Source organism: Madurella fahalii (genome assembly GCF_045866475.1).
Source record: "Madurella fahalii IFM 68171 DNA, scaffold_2, whole genome shotgun sequence".
NCBI classification, from domain to species: Eukaryota; Fungi; Ascomycota; class Sordariomycetes; order Sordariales; genus Madurella; species Madurella fahalii.
Window position 1 is genome coordinate 8,486,992 of NW_027263972.1, and position 21,679 is coordinate 8,508,670.

Below are 21,679 nucleotides of genomic sequence, written 5' to 3' on the forward strand. Positions count from 1 at the left end.
GGGAACCGGCCACTCCACAGGATATCGGGCGGCAGCGATAGTAACGGCCACGGTTGTTCCGTGGGCCGTTTCTTTGAAGAGATTGTTTCAGCTACGCCACTTCCAAGTTCGACGTGGTCCCTCGTGGCCTTGCTGGGATTGGACGAGGACGAAGGTCATCTACGCCTGAGCCTTCGTCTGGACCTCAAAGGAGGGGAAATTGACCCTCAGGCACATCGGTCAAACGCCTGAGGATCCGGTCTTGCGTCACCAGCGCAATCGGCTGGGGCCCTGGCGGGCTGGCGGGTTCACTCAGTCACAATGAACGTCACATCACTCTTGAACGCCTCCTCGGCGGGGGCGGGGTTGAAGCGAAGGGACTCAGTTGCCAGCTCAACGCCTTCTGCTACCGGCGATACGACGGCCTCTTCGACGGCGGTACCCACGCCGTCGCCTGAAAGAACGCCGGCGAGGAGAGGCAGTGGGTCCCGGTCACCTGTCAGGAACCGTAGGCCCTGGGATGCCAACGGTTATTCTCTCCCTTTCACAATAGAGACGAAATCCATCCCAAGTCCTGGAACGGCGGGCCCCACCTTTGGCAGTGAATCACCGACTGATAGCCACCCGGTCAGCCCGAACTCGCCGGGCCATAAATACTCGAATTCTCGCAGCTCCCTCTCTTCCTCATACACTTCCTCCTCAACAAATTCTGGATCGCACTCGCGAATCTCCTCCCTTTCCACCGTCAGCGAATTTCAGCCGCTGACCAACTTGATTCCTACCGAATTTTCCCTCGACACCAACACCACCAACACGAACAACTACTACAACTACAACTACAAGGCCGAGAACAGCGACCACAAGATGGCCCGCGACAAAGTCGGCCCCGCCGCGCCCATCAAGCCCGATCCGGCCGACGGAGAGCCTTCGCCTCGGGCGGGCTCCCGCCGCCTGGATCGCCCCAGCCGCTCCGAAAACGAGCAAGCGGCAACCTACGAGCCGTCGGCAGCGACCATTGCCCCTGGCCGGCCCGTCGCCATCGATCTCGAGGCCGACGAGCGTCCCGAGTCGCCCACGGACGCGGTCATAATTCGACGTGGGCAGGGTGGCCGATCAGGCACTGCAAGGTCAGTCTGGCAGATTGTTTTTTTTCTTCACCTCTTTTCTTCCCCCCCCCCCCCCCCCCCCCCCCCCCCTCCCCTGTCTTGATCGAGTGCATTGCCCCTGGCTGCCACGACAGCAAGATCTCAACCATCACCATATCTTGAACGTTCAGATCGCGCGCGATCTGAATTCCCCACAAGTTCGGGGAACTTTACCGATCTCTGCAGCTGCGGGTCTTCGCACCTTCCCCGGATTTTCAGATCGATTTCAGAAAGCTTAGCATGCGCCAAGTAACCTGTGGTCTGTGCGTCCCGCGGGGCTCCAAACGCGACGCGGCCCACTTTTCACCAGGGGACGCGGATGCCATGATCCGGATCGACAACGGTCAAAGTTAGCAGTTGGCAGTTGTCAGTTGCCGGTTACCGGTTGCCGAGCCCGTCCCTCGCAATGGGGCACCACCAGCCCTTTGATTGCCAACCGGCTGCGCACAACAGCAAACAACTGTTGTTCACGCCTTTACCCACTTCTTCATCAACCCTACCTTTTTGACTCCCATCCTCCCAGCCTAGCGCTCTCCCTTGCCCTCCCCTTTCGTACTACCCTTCCACACCACACTCCCACGCACCGATTCACGTCTTAAGGATATTCTCGTCCCGGATGGGGGTGTTAATCTGTGCACTAATGAGACGAGCAGCCCTGTTGATCTGACGTCGTCCCGTGACAATTCGCCCTCGAGCGTTCATCGGCGAGCCATCTCGGCTCCGGATCTCTCCAAGAATGCGGGCGCCACTCCGTCCGCCTCGGCAACCCAGGTCCCGGTCCCGGCCCCGGCCCCGGCCCGCGCCCCAGCTCCAGCGGCTCCTGGTATTCCCGCACATACCGCAACCGCCCCCGGAGTCGCCTATCGCTACTATCTCGATCCGTCCCTCATCGCCAGTGCCGTCCCCCGCCTGTTCGCCACGGCTGACGAGCTGATGCGAGAAATTGACTTTATGGCGCCAAAGGTTTGCAAGTACATGGACCGCTGCACCTTGACTCGGGAAGGTGAGGAAGTCAACTGGCGTAAGGCCATGTCCCACCTCTTTGGGCGCAACAAGAACTGCACGCGCAGCATTCCCGACAATGTTTGGATCTGTCTCTGTCGCAAACACTACCAGCGTGCTCGCTACCGCAACAATGCCGAGTACAACAAGCGCCTCTGCGGCTTGGTTGAATGCCAGATCCTCCGTCTCGAGGCATGGAGCAACGAGAATAGGCGCACCGGACAGACTGAGGACGGCATCGTGGTAGATTGGACCCTCGCCGTCCGGAAGCGTGAGCAGAAGCGCTTGGACGAGAAGTCGTCTAGGAAGCGTCCGCGAGGCGAGGACCACGACGACGACGACGAGGACCTGCCCATCCTCAGCAGCAATGCCGTCCCCGTGCCTCAGTGGCTCCTCGAGCTGTGCCGCAGCGGCTACACCACTTACGAGGTTCAGCAGATTGTCGCCCGGATCGGCCAGGAGATGCAAGGGAAGAACCCGCGCCTCACCCAGGTCCCGGACATTGAGATCCTGCCCAACATCACTGGTGAGAACGCAAAGCCAAAGAACAAGCCAAAGACCAAATCCAGGTCGGCGGCCAGCCACCGTCGCGCCCAGTCGCTCGGCAATGCCCTTCATGGCCAGGTCCGCGAGCATTTCGCCCTCGACAGCCCCAACCAGGGGTTCCTGGGGCTCCCTGCTCGCCGGGTGAGCCAGCCTACGACCTTCTACCCGCGTGACGACGGATATCGCCGTAGTGAAGGTGGCGACCGCACCGTTAAGCGGGCCCGCTTTGGCGGCTTTGGGGGCGCTCACACCGACCGCGACATCGAGCCCCGCTTCCCGCCTCGCACGACTGACCGCACGTTCCCCGATGTCCGTCCCATGCACGCCATGGCTCGGAACAACGACGAGCGTGCCGGCCCCTCAACCACGTCATACGATTACAGCGCCCCCACCGGGCCCCTGCCCATCCCTCGTCCGAGCTACAACCCCGAGGCCACGCGCAACAGCTACGACGAATACCGTGCCCGTGGCCCCCACCAACGCGCGTTCTCCGACGCGGGCAGCTTCCCGTGGTCGACCATGCCGTTTGCCCCGTCCGCCTCGGCAGGCTACGCCGAGCAGACCAACGGATACGCTCCTTATTACCCCGGCGCTAATCCCGGCGGCTACAACACCGCAACTGCCCCACCTTATAACGGCCGTGACTATCGCCACGACAGCACCGCCTACCACACCACTGCTGGCAGTACCCAGAGCAACCCCAGCAGTTACTACCCCCCACAGAGCTACGGCAGCCAGTCTTATTACCAACAGCCGACTCACGGCGGTCCTCCTCCCGCTGGCGCTGCTAAGCACATGCGCCATCAGAGCACCCCTGTCGGACCGTCCCGGTCGATGCAGATGATGGGCTCGGGTCCTGGTTCGGATTTGTTTGGGACGACATCAGCTGCTGCTGCCGTCCCTGCCACTCCCGTCAGCAGCTACAGCCAGACCTTGTACAGCCAGATGGGTAGTGGTCGTCAGTTGTACGGCGGAATGCAGCCGCCTCCTGCTACTGAAGGCGTGAACGGTCCTCCCGCACCGGCGGCCCCGGGTGATGAGTACGAGGGTTATCCGGCTCGTTAAGAGCCGCCCCTTGGTCGGGGGTTTTCTGCCCCTGACAATCTCCTTCCCGGTGAGGGGATAGGGAGATATTACCGTCCCAACCACGTCTGCTTGGGGTCCTTTCTATTTTTGCCCGCTTTTGCATCTGCCCTATCAATGAAAAAAGACGGCGGGCAACACAGCGACATCGATTCATCGACCGGCCGCTCATTCTTACTTCTGCACGTTGAGCATTCAGCGGATGCAAGCGAGATCGCCGACCAACCGACACACCTACAACACCCTTTTCCTTGCTTGCGCCTTCCCGCTGGCCTTGGGTTGCGGACTCCAAGTCCTGATCTTTTTGCCAGCCATCATCGGCATCAGCGTCACTTACCTATCACCAGGCCACGATCATGGATCACACCGCACAAAAACTCCCTCCTTTCTTTCCCCTCGTTTTGATCCAGCGTGATGATTTATCACGATGATGCCGAAAACCATTGAGCAAAGCTACGAAGGAGCTCGAACATTTCTCCCGAAAGTCCATCGATCCCGGGGGGGTAGATTAGTAGACGTTTGCATCCCGTAATCACTTTCTCTTCAAACCTAACTCCCTAAAATCTCCAACTCTCTCTTTCTCTTTCAGCGCAACACACCACACAGGACACATTCATGCATGACATTTGACATCACAAGAGCACCAAGATGAAGAAAAGCGGAATGGCATTGCATATGCCTTTTCCTTTTTCTGTTTTTCGCGTCTTAATGAGTTTGCGGCGTATCAGGCAGTTTCGTTAAATAGGAGATCATGATCATCATTCAATGGTGATGACGGGGAAAGAGGAAGATTCGGCGGCGTCAATTCCTTTTCTCTCAGCAATTTTTCATTCCTTTCTCCTTCTTTTTTTCACTTTCCCTTGTCTGGGGGGTTTTGGAGGGAAGAAAACAAAACGGTGGACTGGACTGAACCTAACCGAAGTGAACCAGATTGGGTTGGAGGGAAGATCTGGTTATCGGATGGTTAAGATTGCACCGGTGGCAAGCGGCAATGGTTCTTCCAGATCTTCCCACACCCTCTTCCCCGTTCCTCCCCTCAAATCATCTGGCCATGCCAGCCACGGGTCACAAAAGTCGCGGCAACAAGTCCCAATCATACGTGGAGCGGCGCAGAGCCCGATACGGCGTGGGAATGGTAATAGGTGGTGGCATTGGGCTTGCACGCACGGCGTGGGATAGGCTGGGCTGGACTGGACGGGGCTCGAGACTAGGTGGCCGGTCGATGGGCGTCTTCTGCTTTCCCCTCCTCTTCTCTTCTTCTTCTTCTACTTCGTTGTATTATATGGTTCTGTAACGTTTTCTCGTTCTCTTCTTTCTAACCCCTTAGACTTCCTATTTGGGTTGCTTGGCGGCGGTCGTTGCGTTCTGGGGTTTGGGTTCCGGGGCACTATTCTCTTTCCGTGGCAGATATGCACCAAGGGCAAGGTTGAGGTTGAGGTTAAAGTTTAAGGAAACGAGCGTTGGCATTTTTCTCTCTCGGGTTGCGTGCTGTTTTGCTGGTCTTCGTTTTTGGGCTTGCCTCATGTGGATTGCTCTGTCTCTTTCTTCTTGCCTTTGTCGTGCATGCTTAGGTAAGTGATTTACATGATGTGCGATGCCAGTGTTTCTGCGAGCGTTGTGGTTCTTGTTTCATTCCGGTCAGAATGGATCTGTCATGTGGGCCATGGTCAGGCGTTTTGCTCTTTTACAAAGATCAACATGTTACTCATTGCCGACCTGCGTGGCGTTGGGGATTGGGGAACTGATACATGGTTTGACTATTTACCTACGGTAACCTTTCCCGGTGAACAAACATCGGGCGGCCAGGCATCGCAAAAAATTGAAAGGCCACTTGTACATTTGCGATCTATTCTTTCGATTCCAAGACAATAACAAGTCAAAAATTCACGGTCGAAGTGTCTTGTCACACTCTATTTCCCTACATCGTGACCGCGTCTTACAACGCGCCTTCCTTTTCCACCCTTCAACCTGCAAACCACCATATATGTGTCTGTTTATGGACCAAAATGAGAGCTCCTTAGAGCAAAATTGCCCCTTAAAAACCCCCCCCCCCCCCCCCCCCCTCCCTCCCTCCCCTGAGAAGCGACGAGAGCTTAATTAAACAAGATCGGGCTTCTATCATTACCGCTTGAATAGCTGGGGTTCTACATCGTGTATCAGCTTATAAGTCGACGGACCCATCCTACCGGAAACCTCACATATCAGACGGTGTGCGAGACTCTCACCAAAAATCACGCGCTATCTATTACCTTCTTTTTACCCGGACTAATATACTGGAAACCACTGGACTACCGCTGTTTCTGCTACTTTCCGACCTGCTCTCTTCATCTGGGACATTTTCAGGGTTGTTCCTAAAGGACGTCGAGGGGTTAGTCTTGACGAACAGCCTCTGCCGTGACAGGAGACTGATCAGAAGCTGAATTCCCATGAGAGCTCCTCTCAATATTCTGATGTGCTCAAATTTGTGATGTCATTCATCATCACTCGGTCAGTCCTCAGGCACTGCGTGCGTGTCAGATGACATAATGGTAGGGCTATAGCGCAAATAGTTACTTATATCTGGGTTCTAAAGAAGATCGTAGATCGGCCCAGCTTGTTGCAACCTGAACCCTCCGGGATCAAGGCTAGCGACAGACGACCTAGCGGCATCCGGAGCTCAGGTCTACACGTACACTTATCCATCCTTGCATGCGCTTCCCATCTGGTCCTTGCTTTCTTCGGATGTCAGCTCCAGGCTTGAGCTTTGAGCTTGACCCATCCCCGGCCTTGAGACGACGGTCCGGGCGCGCACTGTGTGATGGAGCGAGGGCCTGTGCTTGGTCATTGTGCCCCATCCTGATGTAATGATCGGACGGTAATGGCCTCCGCTCCAGCTGGAGATGAGCGGCTGGGGCGGCCGTCCGGGCGAGGCACGCTAGCTGAGGTGGTTTTTGCTCTATACGGAGAAACAGAATGCGTGCGGTCGGCTTCAGACTTTTGGGAGCTATGGAAAGACGGGATCGTCTTATGGAATGCACGCTTCTTGCCTTTCCCCTCGCGGTGAAGCACGAATCATTGGCTTAGAACTGTACTAACTGCTGAAAACAGAAGTTGTTGTGAGAGACGCAGACGCAGAAACTTCGGTGCACTGGGGGTGGTTGGGCAAGTCTCGGAGGCGAAACTCCTGCAATTACTCCACCTAGAGTCCTCCATGACTCGCATGCCCGGCTTCAACTAACAACCATCAGGTCGACAGCCCAAAGGTGATCATGCCTACTGGCGGGGTACCATACAAAACTCGCCACTTCGGATCATGATCCCGCGTAGTGTGCGGACCCGAAAGAGCCTTGAGCTGCAGGCGGATGGGATGATCCTGAAGTTGCCTGTGGATCCGAGTCTACCCGGGCAGTAGGGCTGATCCATAGTAGCGACATATAGGCAAGAGATTAATCCGGAGGGAGCTCAGAGAGCTGGCAAATGAAAACAAGAGCTTGCGTCCGAGGAATGCGGCCTTATGCCACCTTGGAATCCATCAAGACCTGGGTAGGCTACTGGTATGTACATGCTAGTAGACTTGATGTGAGAAATGGTAATGGTCATATTATGTAAAGCTATTAATCTACCTATGCTATTGACCGACTCGACAAAAAAAATATTATGATAGAAGATCGAGGAGAATCAGGTTCTCATCAATACGTCATGCAGGTATTCGTGGTATATCATGCCTCAAATCTCCCCGGGGGGGGATTGCGATTGCTGAGGCGCCATTGGCCCACAGCGGCTTGTAGTAGAGCGGTTATGGGGCTCTGGCTTCGGTTCACGCAGCGTAGCATCAGAGCACCCATGGGGGAGTAGTGGTACTTCACTTTATACTTAGCATGATATGAAGCTCCCAACCCTTTTCTTTCTTTCAGTTTTCTTTTATTACGCGTACAGAGAACTTGCCAGAGGCTATAGGAAGTACACTCGTTGAACTGAAATTTAAGAATCTATCTCCTACAGCTGGAAAAGAAGAGACAGATTGAATACAAAGGAACGCAGCTGACAGAACTCACGTAATGATGTCCTAGGAACCGCATTGTGGTAGGGGAGCTTGCCAAGTCAGGATCTTATTCTCTTCTCTCTCTGTTTGTTTTGTCTTGTTTTGTTTTGTTTTCTTTTCTTTTTCTCTTCCTTTATTGGTTTAAAATTTGTTTTCCTCCCCTTCTCTACAGTTAGCTATCTATTAGGGGTAAACTTCTAGTACTTGCCCGCTCAGATTCGCTTGTACTAGTAAGTTCACAGAAAGCGGCACTCCATTACTCGCCATTGCTCAGATAAACATAAACGATAACGGGGCACGGTACAAGAACATTCTATAGCATATACTGACTACACAAGAGCCGTGGGAGATCATTGCGGTCCAAACCGTGGGACAAGCTCCCTAGAAGAGGAGCCCGTAGAGGGACTACGAGCTCTGGTATCTGTTGACAAAGAACTTAGGGGAAGTGGATAAACCCACGTCAAGACGTCCCCGGCCGCAAGAAGCCATCGGCGAAAGGCGCCGGCAGCGGAGATGTACATAGCAAAAGAAAAAGAAGTCGCGGCCGATGCTTAGCCCCGTCGCATTTCTACAATAAGAGGCCGTTCTAATCAAAGATAGGGAACTTGAAGTGCGGCAGCCTTACGGTTTCGACAACATGAAAGCTACCCTTTCCATCAACACCTCTCGGGAAAAGATCCGCATCCACAACGTCTACAACAGGTATCAGAAACTGGCATTGAGCGCCTAGCCCGTCATTGTATTTGAGACGGCGACATTCTCCTACGCAGCTTCAAACCTACATCACCGCTCTAGAGCACGCCAGGCGTTCACCAGCACCTTCGGAGGGAACAACTAGCTGGTCGCTCGGTAGAACGCAGTATACAATGCCTCAACGCGCTGGGGTACTATTGCATACTCTCAATCGGAAAAGACAGGAAGCTACTCATCCACGATTAATCTCACGTTCTGCCGACACCCGGATTCCACCTCCTGTTGGGCGCTAGAAGGTACAGGATGTCAAGGGTTTCGAGTGGGACCGCCGTGTCGTCCAGACCCGCTTGGCAGCGGACGTCGAGCGGAAATATACCCAGTATCATCTCTGTAGATAGGCCAACAAGGAGACGTGAACAATGAGGCCGCAACCGCTCTTACCCCGCTAGGCTTCCCGCCCCTAGAGACCGAGACTGTTATTGACGATTATACCAAACGGCCCACCATCTACAAGCTGACAAAATTAGCGCGGAGGTGCTTTGTAGACCAGGCCTGTTTTTGTAGCGCGTCCATTACAGCCATTTCAAGAGTCGGGCGGTTAATACCTTCCGTGACAGAGTCGACAACATTCCTAGCATCCTCTGGAAGGCAAGCACGACTAAAGTATATACAGGTCCAAGCCGAGGGATGTAGCTCATATGCCGAACCTCGAAGGTTAGCAGTAAGCGCCAAACTAACCAAGGAGAAGGCGCACATAGTCACGATGTGATGGGGTTGCTGATAACACATGGCCTAAGGGCTTGTGAGGTTGAGAATGGCCAAGGTTTGGGGAGGCAAGTCCTATGCCGCAAAGCGTGTTCGTGCGTCAGTACGGCTCCCCCGTCTCGGTGGTTTTGCGTTGCCTAGTCATGCTCACTCCCGCCTTACGTGGCCCGGCCACAAGGCTTCATTGCTTATTGGTAAGTGTTGGTCGCAAGGCATGATGAGGCCTCGTAGTAATTGTTGATGGATGTGATAAACGGTGACTAGCACCACGGGTAAATTCTAAGAAAGATAGGTATTAGTTGGGCCGGTTTATGGAGATTCTTGCGTCGAACCCGTGGCTTTTGAAGATGCGGTTTTTAGCAAGTTATGCGTGTGGCTTACGTGGTTGGTGACACATCCGTCCTCGCTCTCTTCCAACTTTGGATTGTAAGTCTGTTTCGTGCACGGTCTGTTGCAACATTCTTTGACGAGTTTTCCTAGTTGACGTAGGTGCAGTGTCGTTTCTTCATGATGTCTGGTCCTCATGGCAGTGAGCATGCTGTCTCTGCAGCTGTCCGCATAGGGGGAGGTGAAGTGTCTTGTTCTTGATGCAATTTGGTTGAATGGAACGGAATTGAAGAGTAGTTAGTTTGCTAAGCTCCTTAGTTACTGAGCAAGGAAAGGAAGTGGGAGATCCGTTGTAAGGCCTCCTATAGATTGGTACAATACTAAGTAGTCCGGCCGCATGTACAAAGATGAGGCGTACTATTCTTACTACATTAGTACCCTCAGTGGCGTCTGTTTGCTCCCGTCTAAGTTCTTGTGCACCCACACCTTGGAGCACCCTCTCCCCCCACTTGTTACTAGGTTACGTAGATGGGAGCCGGGCATCCAACCATGTCGCCTCTTACGTCGCATCTGTGGCTACCTTATTCCGAGTCCGTTTTCACCAAGAAGCGTATGCGGCCTTAGGATTCTTAGACTGGTATACTCGTATGCAGCAGCAAATATGCTTGGTCCCGTCCACCTGTCAAGAAGACAGGCCGTGGTAGGCCCCGGTCGATGATGTGCATGTCTACGTGGGGAATTTGGGGTGGATTTGGCGGGATGGGTAAGGTAACTCAGTGTCGAGGAACGTCGCAGGGGTCCTGTTGCGTAAACAACTCCTGTACTATAATAATTACTGCATAGACTACCACCAAAGGATACTAAAGCCTGAGCTCAATGCCCAAAGAACCGTCATCCTAATCCGGGACTCGTGCTCGCGGGCGAGCGTCCTTTTTAGCCCCGGGAGGGCGTGTGGTATCCGGTTACGAAAGCGAGCAGGTGCTTGGGAACTTTTGGATTATCGGAACTTTCAGATCCATAACTTACGTATCACAGCTCACAGTACGACACCACAATGCAGGACCCACTCCACCCCGGCCATTTTCAGTCGCCCAAGCGGTCGTCTCTCCTCGTTTCAGGGCCTAGACTGCCGAATCGCCGGCTCGCAATTGCACGACCGACGACGCAGAATGGCTCTGCCATGTCAGTCCGATGACCCGTTTCTGTTTCATGCACGTGGGCTCTGCCCTGCAGCAGGGGTATGGTTCCCAGGGCTGGGTGTAGCCACCCATGAATTCTGACATAAGGTACCCCCGACTTTTGCTTTGGCTTTTCTTTCCTTTTCTTCCTTTCTTATTTTGTACCCGTTTTATTATTATTATTTGTTTTATTTTATTTTATTTTATTTTATTTTATTTTTGGCTGGCGTTTTGCCGTCATCCGAATTCCATTGGACTGCCTTGGTTGCGGTTCGTCCGGCTGCTTTTTGTCCTGTCAACTCCTCCTTGCTGTCATTGCCCTGTGCGTTGCTGCCGTGGTCCTGTACTGTGCATACTTCACCACGGATATCGCTTGCCTTAGTGGACGGCGGGCCGTTGTGTCTGCTGCATCGGCGTCTCGACCGGCTTCCAACCTTAGCACGAATGACAAAGCAGTAGCCGCTTCGCTAATCCCTCTAGTGCGTCAATGGCGTTGCCGGTGCTCGTTGCCATTGGCGCCGCCGCGGCTGTCGCCGTGTACACCTACATTTCTAATTTGTGGCGGAATATCCTCAAAGCTCGCAAGACGGGGCTTGTCTATATTGTTCTCCGTAAGGACCAGGCCCCGCCCCAGCTCAGTATCGCTCGCTTTCCAGACTCCCTAACGAGAGCATCCTTTAGCTTGGTCTCCCATCAACCTGCTATGGCAGCTCACATTTCGGCTATGGGTCCCGCTGATTAAACTGCTCCCCAAGGCAGTATGGGAGGACCGGCTGTTGTAAGTGCCGCCCACTCCGCGCCCTGTGTCAATTGTCTCGCATGCTGACATTGGCAAACCCAGTGTCATGATCCCAGACTGGGCCTACCGCACCGGCCAGGAGTACTTTGAGCGTCTGGGGACCGAGAGCTTCATAGCTGTGTCCCCGGGCGAAATGCTGCTGTACACCCAACATCCAGAGGTAATCCACCGGATGACGCAGCGCCGTGACGCCTTCCCCAAGGACGTGGCCCGCTACGGCGTCCTCAGCATGTTTGGTCACAATGTACTCACCACCGAGGGCGCGCTCTGGCGCATGCACCGCAAGGTCACCAGCGCCAGCTTCAACGAGAAGAACGCCGCCCACACTTTTGCCGAGGCCATCGCCCAGACCAGGGGCATGCTCGACATGTACCTTGGCCCCGACGGTGAGCGGACGGGCACGACCAAGACGATAACCTCGCTCGAGCACGACACTATGACGTGGGCGCTCAACATCATTGGCTACGTCGGCTTCGGCCTGCGCCTGCTCTGGCCGGGTCAGAGGCTGCCCAGGGACATCGATCCCAAGATGGCCAAGTATGGTAGCCTAGAGCCACCCGAGGGGCACACCATGACCTTTGCAGATTCGCTGGCGGCCACTCTGGAGAGGATAGTGACTATCCTTATTATGCCTACAGTGTTGCTCAGTGCGTCGGCCCCTCCCTGTTTTGCATGGCCGATATTGAGCGACGGCACTAACATAGTTGCAAGAATATCTCCCCTTCAACTTCTTTCGAAGGGTCTACGAAGCCAAGGTTAACTACCTCCAGTACATGGACGAATTTCTCCGGGACAAGATTGAAGAAGCCCGACGCGGTGGCAGCGGAAAGGAAGGCATGGACATCATGGGTCAGCTCGTGCAATCCAAATACGGCCAAAAAGCGTCGAGCAGCATGACGCTCCAAGACAGCGACATAATCGGCAACGCCTTCATCATGATCGTGGCGGGCCACGAGACAACAGCCAACACGCTGCACTTTGCCCTCGTAGAGCTGGCCAACAACCCGGCCACGCAGCGGCGCCTTCAGAAGGACATTGACGCGCTCTTTGGCACCACGGACCCGGCCGAGTGGGACTACGAAAAGTACGTCAACCCCATGATGGCCAGCCACATCGGCGCGTGCGTCTACGAGACGCTCCGCATGATGCCCCCGGTGACGGGCATCCCCAAGGTCGTCTCGCACGACGCCGACCAGACCATCACTATCGACGGGCGCACCCACGTCCTCCACGCTGGCCTGTCGTGCAGCCTCCTGGCCGTCTGCGCGCAGCGGAATCCGAGGTGGTGGCCGGGACCCCCGGGGGGCGGGAAGGAGTCGGACCTGGACGCATTCGTGCCCGAGAGGTGGTACCGCACTGCTACGACGAACGGGGCGGAGAGCAAGAATGAGGAGGACATTGACGACAAGGGCGATTACGGCGGGTTCCAGGGGAGCGACGTCAGCGCATCGCTCTACCGGCCGGTGCGCGGCAGTTACATCCCGTTCAGTGACGGGCCGAGGTCCTGTCTGGGGAGGAGGATCGCCATGGTGGAGATGAACGCGGCGCTGGCCGTCATCTTCCAACAGTATAGTATTGAGCTGGCTGTGGAGGAGTGGGCGAGCGATGAGGAGGTCGAGCGCATGAGCCCCGCTGAAAGGAGGGAGGTGTATGCAAAGGCTCAGGCCAAGAGTCGGGAGACGCTCAGGCAGGCGAACTCGGTGTTGACGCTCAAGTTGCACGGGGGCAAGCACATTCCGCTGAGGATTGTCAGGAGGGGGTGTGAGAGGTTTGTGAATGACCCTGAGTTGTCATGATTGGCTTTTCCGTTTTTTTTCTGGTTTTCTTTTTCTTCTTTCAGGTTTTTTTTTTTCCCCTTCGTCTCCTTATTTTTCTCTTCTTTTTCCTCCCCCTGTCTGATTTTAGTATATTTTGAGAATGAGATTTTGCAGCCGATTTAATAGGTGAGGCGAGAGGTGGTTATTGTGAAGTGGTTATGGTGAAGTGCCATGTGTGCTGATTGGTCGAGGGGAAGATTGTCCAAAGATGACCTCACCTGGGCCCTGGGGCCGGCTTGCTCCCAGCCACCCCATTTCTCTCTGAGAGCGCCAAGGTAACAACAAACCCCGTTTTTGGGGAATCGCCCGCCCAAGCTGTTACCAAGCTTCACTTAGTTAATGTGCTGGCGGTCTTGCCCGCTCCCCACAGCGCCAAGCTCCCTCCAAGACCCCCGTCTCCCGTCCCCCGTCTCCCGTCTCCCAACCACAACACGCTCATGAAAACATAAACAACGCACTGTTCCATCTCCCACACCCCCCCCCCCTCCCCCTCCACAGTTTCCACCCAGCTTCGGCATCCTCACACGTCAGCTTTCGCTCTGAACTTGGCAGCCTCGACGCGCAACCCATCGCATCAAAGTCGCCGCATTTACGCGACCCCGACGACATCAACCACGTCTCGCACGCAAGTCGCAAATCATGTCGGGCGGAAACAGCTGGCTGGCGCGGCAGCGCAAGTCGGACCTCGTTGAGCTAGCACAAACGATTGGGCTGAAAGAGTACGTTGCGCCTTCACGTTGCTGATTCCAGAAGCATAGCTATCTGGGCTATCGACAAACAAGATACTCGACGGCTGCCGTTTTCTCTCCATCCTGTTCCCGCTGCATTTTATCGCTTCGCGCATTTTGGACTCGTCGTGTGCTTGTTACAAACACGCGTCGTCTCAAGCTTGTCCTGCAAGCTCCCGCGCACCACCAACCCCCATAAGCTCCATCTGCATCGCCATCTCCAATGCAACGTCGTGATACCATCGCAGCCAGCATCTAACCCGCGCATAGTTACGAAGGACTTCGGAAAAGCGACCTGGAGCTCGTCCTCGACGAGTACCTCTCGGAACATGCGACGCAATACCAGTCCAACCCCAAGTTCAATGACTACTTCAAGAGCCGCGCCCGCGCCGGTGGTTCGCCCATCAAGAAGGAGATCGCGCCTCCCCCCGAGATGAAGCCGTCCCGGCGGAGGTCGACCAAGCCCACCGAGGAGATCGTCGCCGCCGAGTGAGTTTTTTTTGCCCGCCTTTTTTCGCTCCCGGGTTCCCGCCCCTTTCCGTGCGCGCGCACGCGGCGCGCGCCGCGGGTAAACAAAAGAGCGAACTGCTAACCCTGCCATCTTCCCCCAATCCACAGAGAGGAAGAGGAAGAAGAAGAAGACGAAGAGGAAGAGGACGACGAACAAGAAGGACAACAGCCGGCATCCTCCACGGCCACCGCGCTCGTCCGCACCCCAGGCCGGGCCCTCACGCTCGCCGCTTCGCGCGTGCAGATGCTCCCGGCCACACCGGCGGACGTGGCGCGTGCCGTCGATCGCAGCACGGTGGCCGTGCGCGAGCGCGTCGCGTCGCTCTACCACGAGTCGGGCATCACCGAGGCCACGCAGACGACGCGCGAGTGGCTGTCGACGGTGCAGTCGGTGCTCGCCTCCATCGCCCTCTTTGAGCTGTACCGCCTGCGCCAGGAGATCCTGCCGGACCGGTACGCCTTCACCATCCCCGCCATCGCCTTCCTCGGCACCGATGACTACCCCGTGAACCTGCCCGACATGTTCGCCCTCGTGACGGCCGGCTTCTGGGGCCCCGCCCTGACCTGGATGCTGACCAGCCTGGTCATCCCCGGCGTGTTTGGCTACTTTTTCAACTTGAGCGCCGCGCATAACAGCGGCGGCGGCGCCGCGAGGGGGAGGGGGCGCCCGGCGGCCAAGCATGGCCATCAGCAGGAGTATGCGGTCGACCCGTTGACGTTCAGTCTCGTCAAGGCGGTGGCCACGTACGTGGTTTATGCCCAGGGGGTGACGTTTGGTGGGCTGATTAGCCCCGACACGGTGGCGCGGATCAATGGGGCGCTGTACAGCGGTTGGAAGGGCGTCTTGGTGGGGACGGCCGTGGCCGGGGTTACGGCCGTGTATGATGCCGTCTTGAAGAAGTAAGAGGCGCTCTTCCGGCAGTGGTTGCGAGTAAGAAAAAGAAATTCGCGCCTGTGATGCGCCTCTCTCTTCAGCCTGGCCACGGGTCGCGCGGCCGCACAGTAAACCCACCAAATACGGCGTCGTTTCGAAGACGACTAAGAGGGGCTCCTTGGAAACCAGTCAGTGATGGAGCGGTTGGGGTCAAGGGCGTTCAAGGCGTTGGGCAATATCCCGTTTTCACTTGTTTTTTCTTGTTTGCTTTCCCAGTTTCCATTCCTACCTACCATTCTCTCTGGCGTCACGGAACTTGGTATTCTCCAATTACCTGATACCTACCTCCTTTACCTAGTCCGATTTAGTCCGATTTTTCTTTTGCCTACAACTTCGGCCTCTTCCGACTTGGTTCGTATGCTCCGGACAATGGAGATGCGGGTTCGGTGGGGAGGAGAGACGCGGGCAAGGTTGTGTATATCTCGATCGGCAGATTCTAGTCGTTGGGTTCTGCAATGGACGGCCAGGGGCGGGGAACAAGATTTGTTTTCTTTCCATGTTCGGGCTGGCCGAGCCAATACCGAACCTTGGGGATACAAGATGCGTCCTTTTCTGGTTTGTCTCCAGGGAGCAAGAGCGAGGCGAGGACCGTAGGAATATATCTGCATTTTGTTCGAAACCGTCGAAAGAATTGCCAGACAGTGTAACGGGAGGGGAGAGAGCTGTTTGGCGCTATAGAACAGCTGCTTAGCAGCTGTCGCACTAGCTGAACAGTTCTATCAAAGCTACCTCCCATGCCGGTGGGGTACCTCACCCCTCCTCCCTCACACTCAACTCATGATACAGCGGGGTTCTGTACTCACTCAACATCCAAGCTTCACACGGGACAAACAACCTCCTGTCAGTGTCAGGGTCTCTCGCCCGAGACGATACAACCTTTCCATCACCGCGCACTCAACTCACCAAACAACCCCCGCAATGTCCACAGAGGGTCTCACCCCCTCCCAAATCGCCGCCTTCCACCGCGATGGCTACCTCATCGTCCCGGACGCGCTCCCGCCCTCGACCGTGTCGGCGCTCCTGGCCGAGACCCACCGGCTGCTCGACACGCTCGACCTCTCCACACACCCGCTCACCAGCTTCCGTACGGGGGGCGAGGACGGGACCGACCACGTCGGCGACGCCTACTTCCTGACGTCGGGCGACAAGATCCGCTTCTTCCTGGAGGAGGACGCGGTGGACGGGGCGACGGGGGCGCTGACGCGGCCCAAGCACCGGGCCGTCAACAAGATCGGCCACTACCTGCACGGGCTGTCGGCGCCGTTCGCGGCGCTGCTCGCGACGCGCCCTTCGGACCCGCGCGGCTTCGTGCCGGGCATGCGGGCGCGCCCCGCCGCCGTCGCCCGCGCCCTGGGGTTCACCGACCCCCGCTGCCTGCAGAGCATGGTCATCTGCAAGCAGCCCGAGATCGGCGGCGCCGTGCCCCCCCACCAGGACAGCACCTTCCTGTACACGGACCCCCCCAGCGTCGTCGGCTTCTGGTACGCCCTCGAGGATGCCACCCTGGAGAACGGCTGCCTGAGCTTCCTGCCCGGCTCGCACCGCTGGGCGCCCGTCGAGAGGAGGCTGGTCAGGAAGGGCGGGGACAGCGGCGGGACCGAGATGGTGCCGAACGAAGGCGCAAGGTTCCCCAGGGGAGATGGGTACGGGGAAGGGATGAAGAGCCAAGAGGGAGCGGGGCGGGAGTATGTGCCCGGGGAGGTCAAGGCTGGTTCGTTGGTGCTGATACACGGGAACTTGCTGCACAAGAGCGAGAAGAATCTGAGCCAGAAGGGGAGGATCATATACACGTTTCATGTTATCGAGGGCGGGGAGGGTTACAAATATGACGAGAGGAACTGGTTGCAGCCGCCGGCTGAGGGGTTCACGAAGCTGTACGATTGAGAGTCTAAGGGGCTAAACGATCTGTTGGTTACGCTGTTGATGATGGGCTTGAGAAACCCTCCCGAGGCCCATGAGATCTAATACCCGATCTCGACAACGCGCCTGGTGAAGGGGAGAGCGTCTAGATCCCAGGCCTTTGGTGGTCCGATAATTACTGTAGACGGCGGAAAGAAAGCATCAATTTGTGCGTTGAAGTCGCGATATCATACACATGCCGCTACGACATCCCTAGTTCCATATGTTCAGGATAAACCCCATGGTAAAACCGCCCTCGTAACCATCCTCCGGCATCGCTAAGGCAAGTCCTCTCGCCCACTCCTCCGCCAAACCCCAGCGAAACACCCCATTAAACATAAAAGACAAGATCTTGATAAGCCCCTGAGCCGAATTGAAAGCCAAAGCGTAATGAAACCGCCACCCTCCACTACCCCAGCATCAGGATTCGTCCTGGACCTAGGGTTTCCTTCTAGCTTCTCGCGTAAGGGTGGAAGCCCCTGTTCCCACTGCGTCCACCACCGCGATAATTCGCCCCTGGTTTGCCGGCATTCTTGGGCCCGGTCGGCGCGTTCGCAGGCGGCGCGTTAGCCGGGTCCATAGGGCTCTGCGGCGACTGCATCTGCTGTTGGTGATGACCGCCGCCCCGATTCTTGTGGTATCCACCCCGTCCACCACCACCACCACCACCACCGCCACCACCAAATCCGCCGCCGCCGCCCTGGTTCATGATCGGCTGCGGGACATCATCGTACATGCCTTCCCAGCTAGTCGGCCCACCCTGGCCGCCGCCGCCCATGTAGCCTTGGTTGTAGGCCTGCTGGTGCATTTCGCCGCCACCGCCGCCACCGCCACGGTTGCCGCGCCGAGGCGCTTGCGGCTGCTGTTGCTGCTCATACTTCTGCTGTTCAAACTGCTGCTGCTCGTACGCGTTGTAGCCGGGACGGTTGGGCCCGCCACCACCGGCTCCCTGCTGGCTTCCGCCGGGGCTCATCCCGCCCATGCCGCCTCCAGGCGCGCCTCCGCCACCCTGCTGGTTCATCATCTGCTGCATCATGGCTGGATTCACGCCCATGGCATTGCCGGCGCCCGGTCCTCCACGTCCCTGCTGGGCGGCCATCATCTGCTGTATCTGCTGCATCTGTTGCATCTGCATCATGTGCTGCATCATGGCCGGGTTCATGGCCGGATTCATGTTGCGGTTCATCATCATTTGCTGTTGCATCATGGCGAAGGCCTGCTGCATGCGCTGCAGATACTGCGCCATGACCTGCGGCGTCATGCCCGCCGCGGCGGCGCCCATGCCGCCCATGCCTGCCATACCGCCCTGGTTGCCGCCGGATCCGTCGTCCATGCCGTTGCCGGGCCCCTGTCCCTTGCGGCCAAACTTGCCGCCCCGCCGCGCCGCGTCCTCCTCCTCGCGGAGATTCCCTCGCGGCTGGGCCTTCTTGACCTCAATCGGTTTACCGTGAATCTCCAGGTTGGCGGCTAGGCACGCCTCGACGCCGGCCTCGCTCTCAAACGTAACGAAACCGAAGCCGCGCGGACGGCCCGTGTCCTTGTCCATCATGAGTGTGGCGTCGACGACGCGGCCAAACTGAGCAAAATACTCGCGAAACTCGTGATCCGTCGTCTCTTGGCTCACGCCGCCCACAAAGATCTTGGACGTCTTCTCCTGCTCGTCGCGGGGGATGGCTCGCTTGGGGTCGATCTAGAAGCATGTTAGTGAGGCTAAGTTGGGATTCGGATGGGGGACTCAGAGGCACCCACGATCTTGCCGTCAAGATAGTGTTCCTTGACCATGACGATGTTCACCGTCTTAGGGTCCTTGAAAGTGAGGAAGCCGAAGCCACGGGAGCGGCCAGTGGCGCCGTCTCTCATGACAGTGCATTCGACTATTTCGCCAAACTGCGAGAAGTACTCTCTGAGCGATTCTAGACGGAAATTAGCTTGGCCGCTCAAAAAACACCTGGGCCGGGGCCGTTAATATCAAGAGAAACGTACGGTCTGTAGTCTCCCAGTTGAGACCTCCGATAAACATTTTTCTATAGGCACAGACAGCGTTAGCTTGGTCGTTCCGGTATCTCGCAGAATACACGTTGGCAGTCCGTCTCCACGAAGGGAAGCTGAGTATGGATATGTGCATGGGAAGAGGGCCAGGAGTAAGGTTGATTTGGCGGTCAGGCAACTGCCTCGCCTTGGAGCGCGCCCAAACAGGGCAAATCATCCTGTCAATTACGTTGGCGAGGGCAGCAAAGCCAGACATCAACAGCTTTTGGCAATGCGCGTGAGAAGCAAACAGCAATGCTGCTCTCCGAGGGCGCTGCTCATCTAGGCTGATTGTTTCCCGACCTTCCATTCTTCCCGTACGTGAGCGCCTGACGGGGCACACCACTGTCGAGATCCCCATCATTTTTGTCATCCTGGGAGGCGCGGAAGATGGTTGTACGCGACAGTGCTGGCAACGACATCCGGGTCCCGGATGATTCGTCGCTGTCGCTCGACTCAATGGCGATGTAATCCTCTGCCCATGCCGGTGATGGCTTGTGATAATCACGGTCGGTGGACCATGGCGGAGTTTGATGCGGCATGTTGGCGGTTTGGAAGCGATTGTTGTCCGATGGAAACTTGTTGGAGAGCCTGACGTGGAGCAAACGCTACAGCAGTTCCCACAAGTGAGAAGTAAGGTGCAGCGCAGGATGCCAGCGATGATTTGTGTCGAACTGTTTTTCTTGTTCCTTTCTCGTGCTCTTGCCTATCGTCAAGCTAGCTGTCTTCCCTGGGTGCGGCGCTATTCGCTGCCAAATACCGACATAGATACTGGAGCCACCGCTCCTCATCGAGGCGGGACCTGCGGTCTCTGGGTGCTCTAAGCTTATCTGCGGCTGGGCTATAGAAGACAGGAGCATAGCTCCCAATCTATCGTGTCGGCGCTGCATTATCGGGGTGCGTGTGTGTCTCTCTCTGTGTATGTGTGTGTTTGTATGCGTGTGTGGGTGTATCCTGGCAGGGTCCAGTACCCCCTCTTTCAGCTCCCAACCCAAGCTCGATACCGCACATTGCGCATTGCGCGCAGATTCTCTCGCTCCGGTCAATTTCTTTTTTCCCACACCGTGTCCGAGATTTGAACCGGATCCCACTCCCTCGGAGGCAGGTCCAAAATCACTCTTTCGCCAACACACTGCCCGGGAGCCCTCAAACCAAGACACGGCCCAGCCTTCAAGCCTTTGCCCTCCGGGCGTCCTGAGCCCGCCACCACCGAAGTCGCCAATATACCCTTGCAGTCCGCACAGATCTACTGAGGCCAGTAGAGCATCACCCACTGCTGCCGTAGATGGCTGCCTTCGCAAGATCCGGGACCGGAGGTTACGTGATTGCATAGAGTCTCGTGTGATCCAAACGAAAGAGAATACAACTTACCCATCTTCCTTTGCATTCGGCCCCTTCGCCGGGGGGGCCGGTGCAGGCGGCGCATTGTAAGTCGGCTTCTCATCTTGGTTCGTCACCACGGCAGATGGCCCATTTCCGAGGTTGAAGTCGATGTCATCGTCATCATCCTCTTCAACCTCTTCCTCGTATCGCATCTGCGACGTGTCACCCCCATTGTGGTCTTGGTATTGACCTGCGTCTTGGGCATCGTCATTCTTGGTTTCGGCAGCGGCTTGCACGGCCGAATACTGATCGTGCTCCTGCGCGGCCGCCGGCTTAGAGGCCGGCTCATCGTCGTTGTAGCTGTCCGGTTGTCAACATATACTCGGTGTAAGAGTCAGTGGGACAGGACATACAGGTCGGCAAACAGCTCGTCGTCGAAGTTCTCGGGTTCCGTCATGGTGGGCTGGTATCTGGGTTTCTGTGATCACGGGGATGGGCGTCGGGGAAGGGAACGCGATGTCGCTGCCTGCTGAATGGTCGCGCAGTCAAAGAACTGCAATGCAGAAGGCGGACGTAGATGAGGGGGGAAAAATAAAGAAACGTGTAAAGAAAAAGAAAAAACGCCTCCAGACAACTGTCTTTTAGCCGCGCAGAGGAAGCAAGAAGCGCGGTTGATGGCGATGTTTATGGTTGAGTGGTGACTAAAGTTGCAGGTTGCGAGCGACAGCCGCCGCTCAAAAGTTGATGCGCAGGTCCTCTCACTCGGCGTCGGGGTGGGCCGCTGCCACTGCCTTGTCCAAGCGTCAATGCCCCCTGCCGGGCAGAGTGGGGCAGCGCCACTGCAGGTTGTGGAGAGTGGAGAGTATCGACTTGTCTCCAGCAGCAGTCGGCCGACTGTCCAA

At 56.6% G+C, this 21,679-nt stretch overlaps 5 protein-coding genes across 5 annotated transcripts; 4 read left to right on the forward strand and 1 right to left on the reverse strand.

Annotated features, from left to right (window-relative positions):
- Positions 1-843: 843 nt before the first annotated feature.
- On the forward strand, positions 844-3,737 carry MFIFM68171_05275 (uncharacterized protein; the record flags this gene model as incomplete). The annotated part of the gene is made up of 2 exons (XM_071060695.1): positions 844-1,106; positions 1,778-3,737. The coding sequence occupies 2 exons, from the start codon at positions 844-846 to the stop codon at positions 3,735-3,737; spliced, it is 2,223 nt and encodes a 740-aa protein (XP_070916796.1).
- A 7,489-nt stretch (positions 3,738-11,226) lies between these two features.
- MFIFM68171_05276 (Cytochrome P450 monooxygenase) lies at positions 11,227-13,334 on the forward strand (the record flags this gene model as incomplete). The annotated part of the gene is made up of 4 exons (XM_071060696.1): positions 11,227-11,350; positions 11,421-11,517; positions 11,581-12,185; positions 12,250-13,334. The coding sequence occupies 4 exons, from the start codon at positions 11,227-11,229 to the stop codon at positions 13,332-13,334; spliced, it is 1,911 nt and encodes a 636-aa protein (XP_070916797.1).
- A 660-nt stretch (positions 13,335-13,994) lies between these two features.
- MFIFM68171_05277 (Rho termination factor N-terminal domain-containing protein) lies at positions 13,995-15,497 on the forward strand (the record flags this gene model as incomplete). Its single annotated transcript, XM_071060697.1, has 3 exons — positions 13,995-14,074; positions 14,354-14,572; positions 14,702-15,497. The coding sequence occupies 3 exons, from the start codon at positions 13,995-13,997 to the stop codon at positions 15,495-15,497; spliced, it is 1,095 nt and encodes a 364-aa protein (XP_070916798.1).
- Positions 15,498-16,445: 948 nt separating this feature from the next.
- Positions 16,446-17,411, forward strand: MFIFM68171_05278 (Phytanoyl-CoA dioxygenase; the record flags this gene model as incomplete). Its single annotated transcript, XM_071060698.1, has 1 exon — positions 16,446-17,411. One exon carries the CDS (start codon positions 16,446-16,448, stop codon positions 17,409-17,411), a length of 966 nt encoding a protein of 321 aa, XP_070916799.1.
- Positions 17,412-17,877: 466 nt separating this feature from the next.
- Positions 17,878-21,234, reverse strand: MFIFM68171_05279 (Heterogeneous nuclear ribonucleoprotein HRP1; the record flags this gene model as incomplete). The annotated part of the gene is made up of 5 exons (XM_071060699.1): positions 17,878-19,116; positions 19,176-19,339; positions 19,410-19,450; positions 20,826-21,137; positions 21,191-21,234. The coding sequence occupies 5 exons, from the start codon at positions 21,232-21,234 to the stop codon at positions 17,878-17,880; spliced, it is 1,800 nt and encodes a 599-aa protein (XP_070916800.1).
- Between the last annotated feature and the right edge of the window lie 445 nt (positions 21,235-21,679).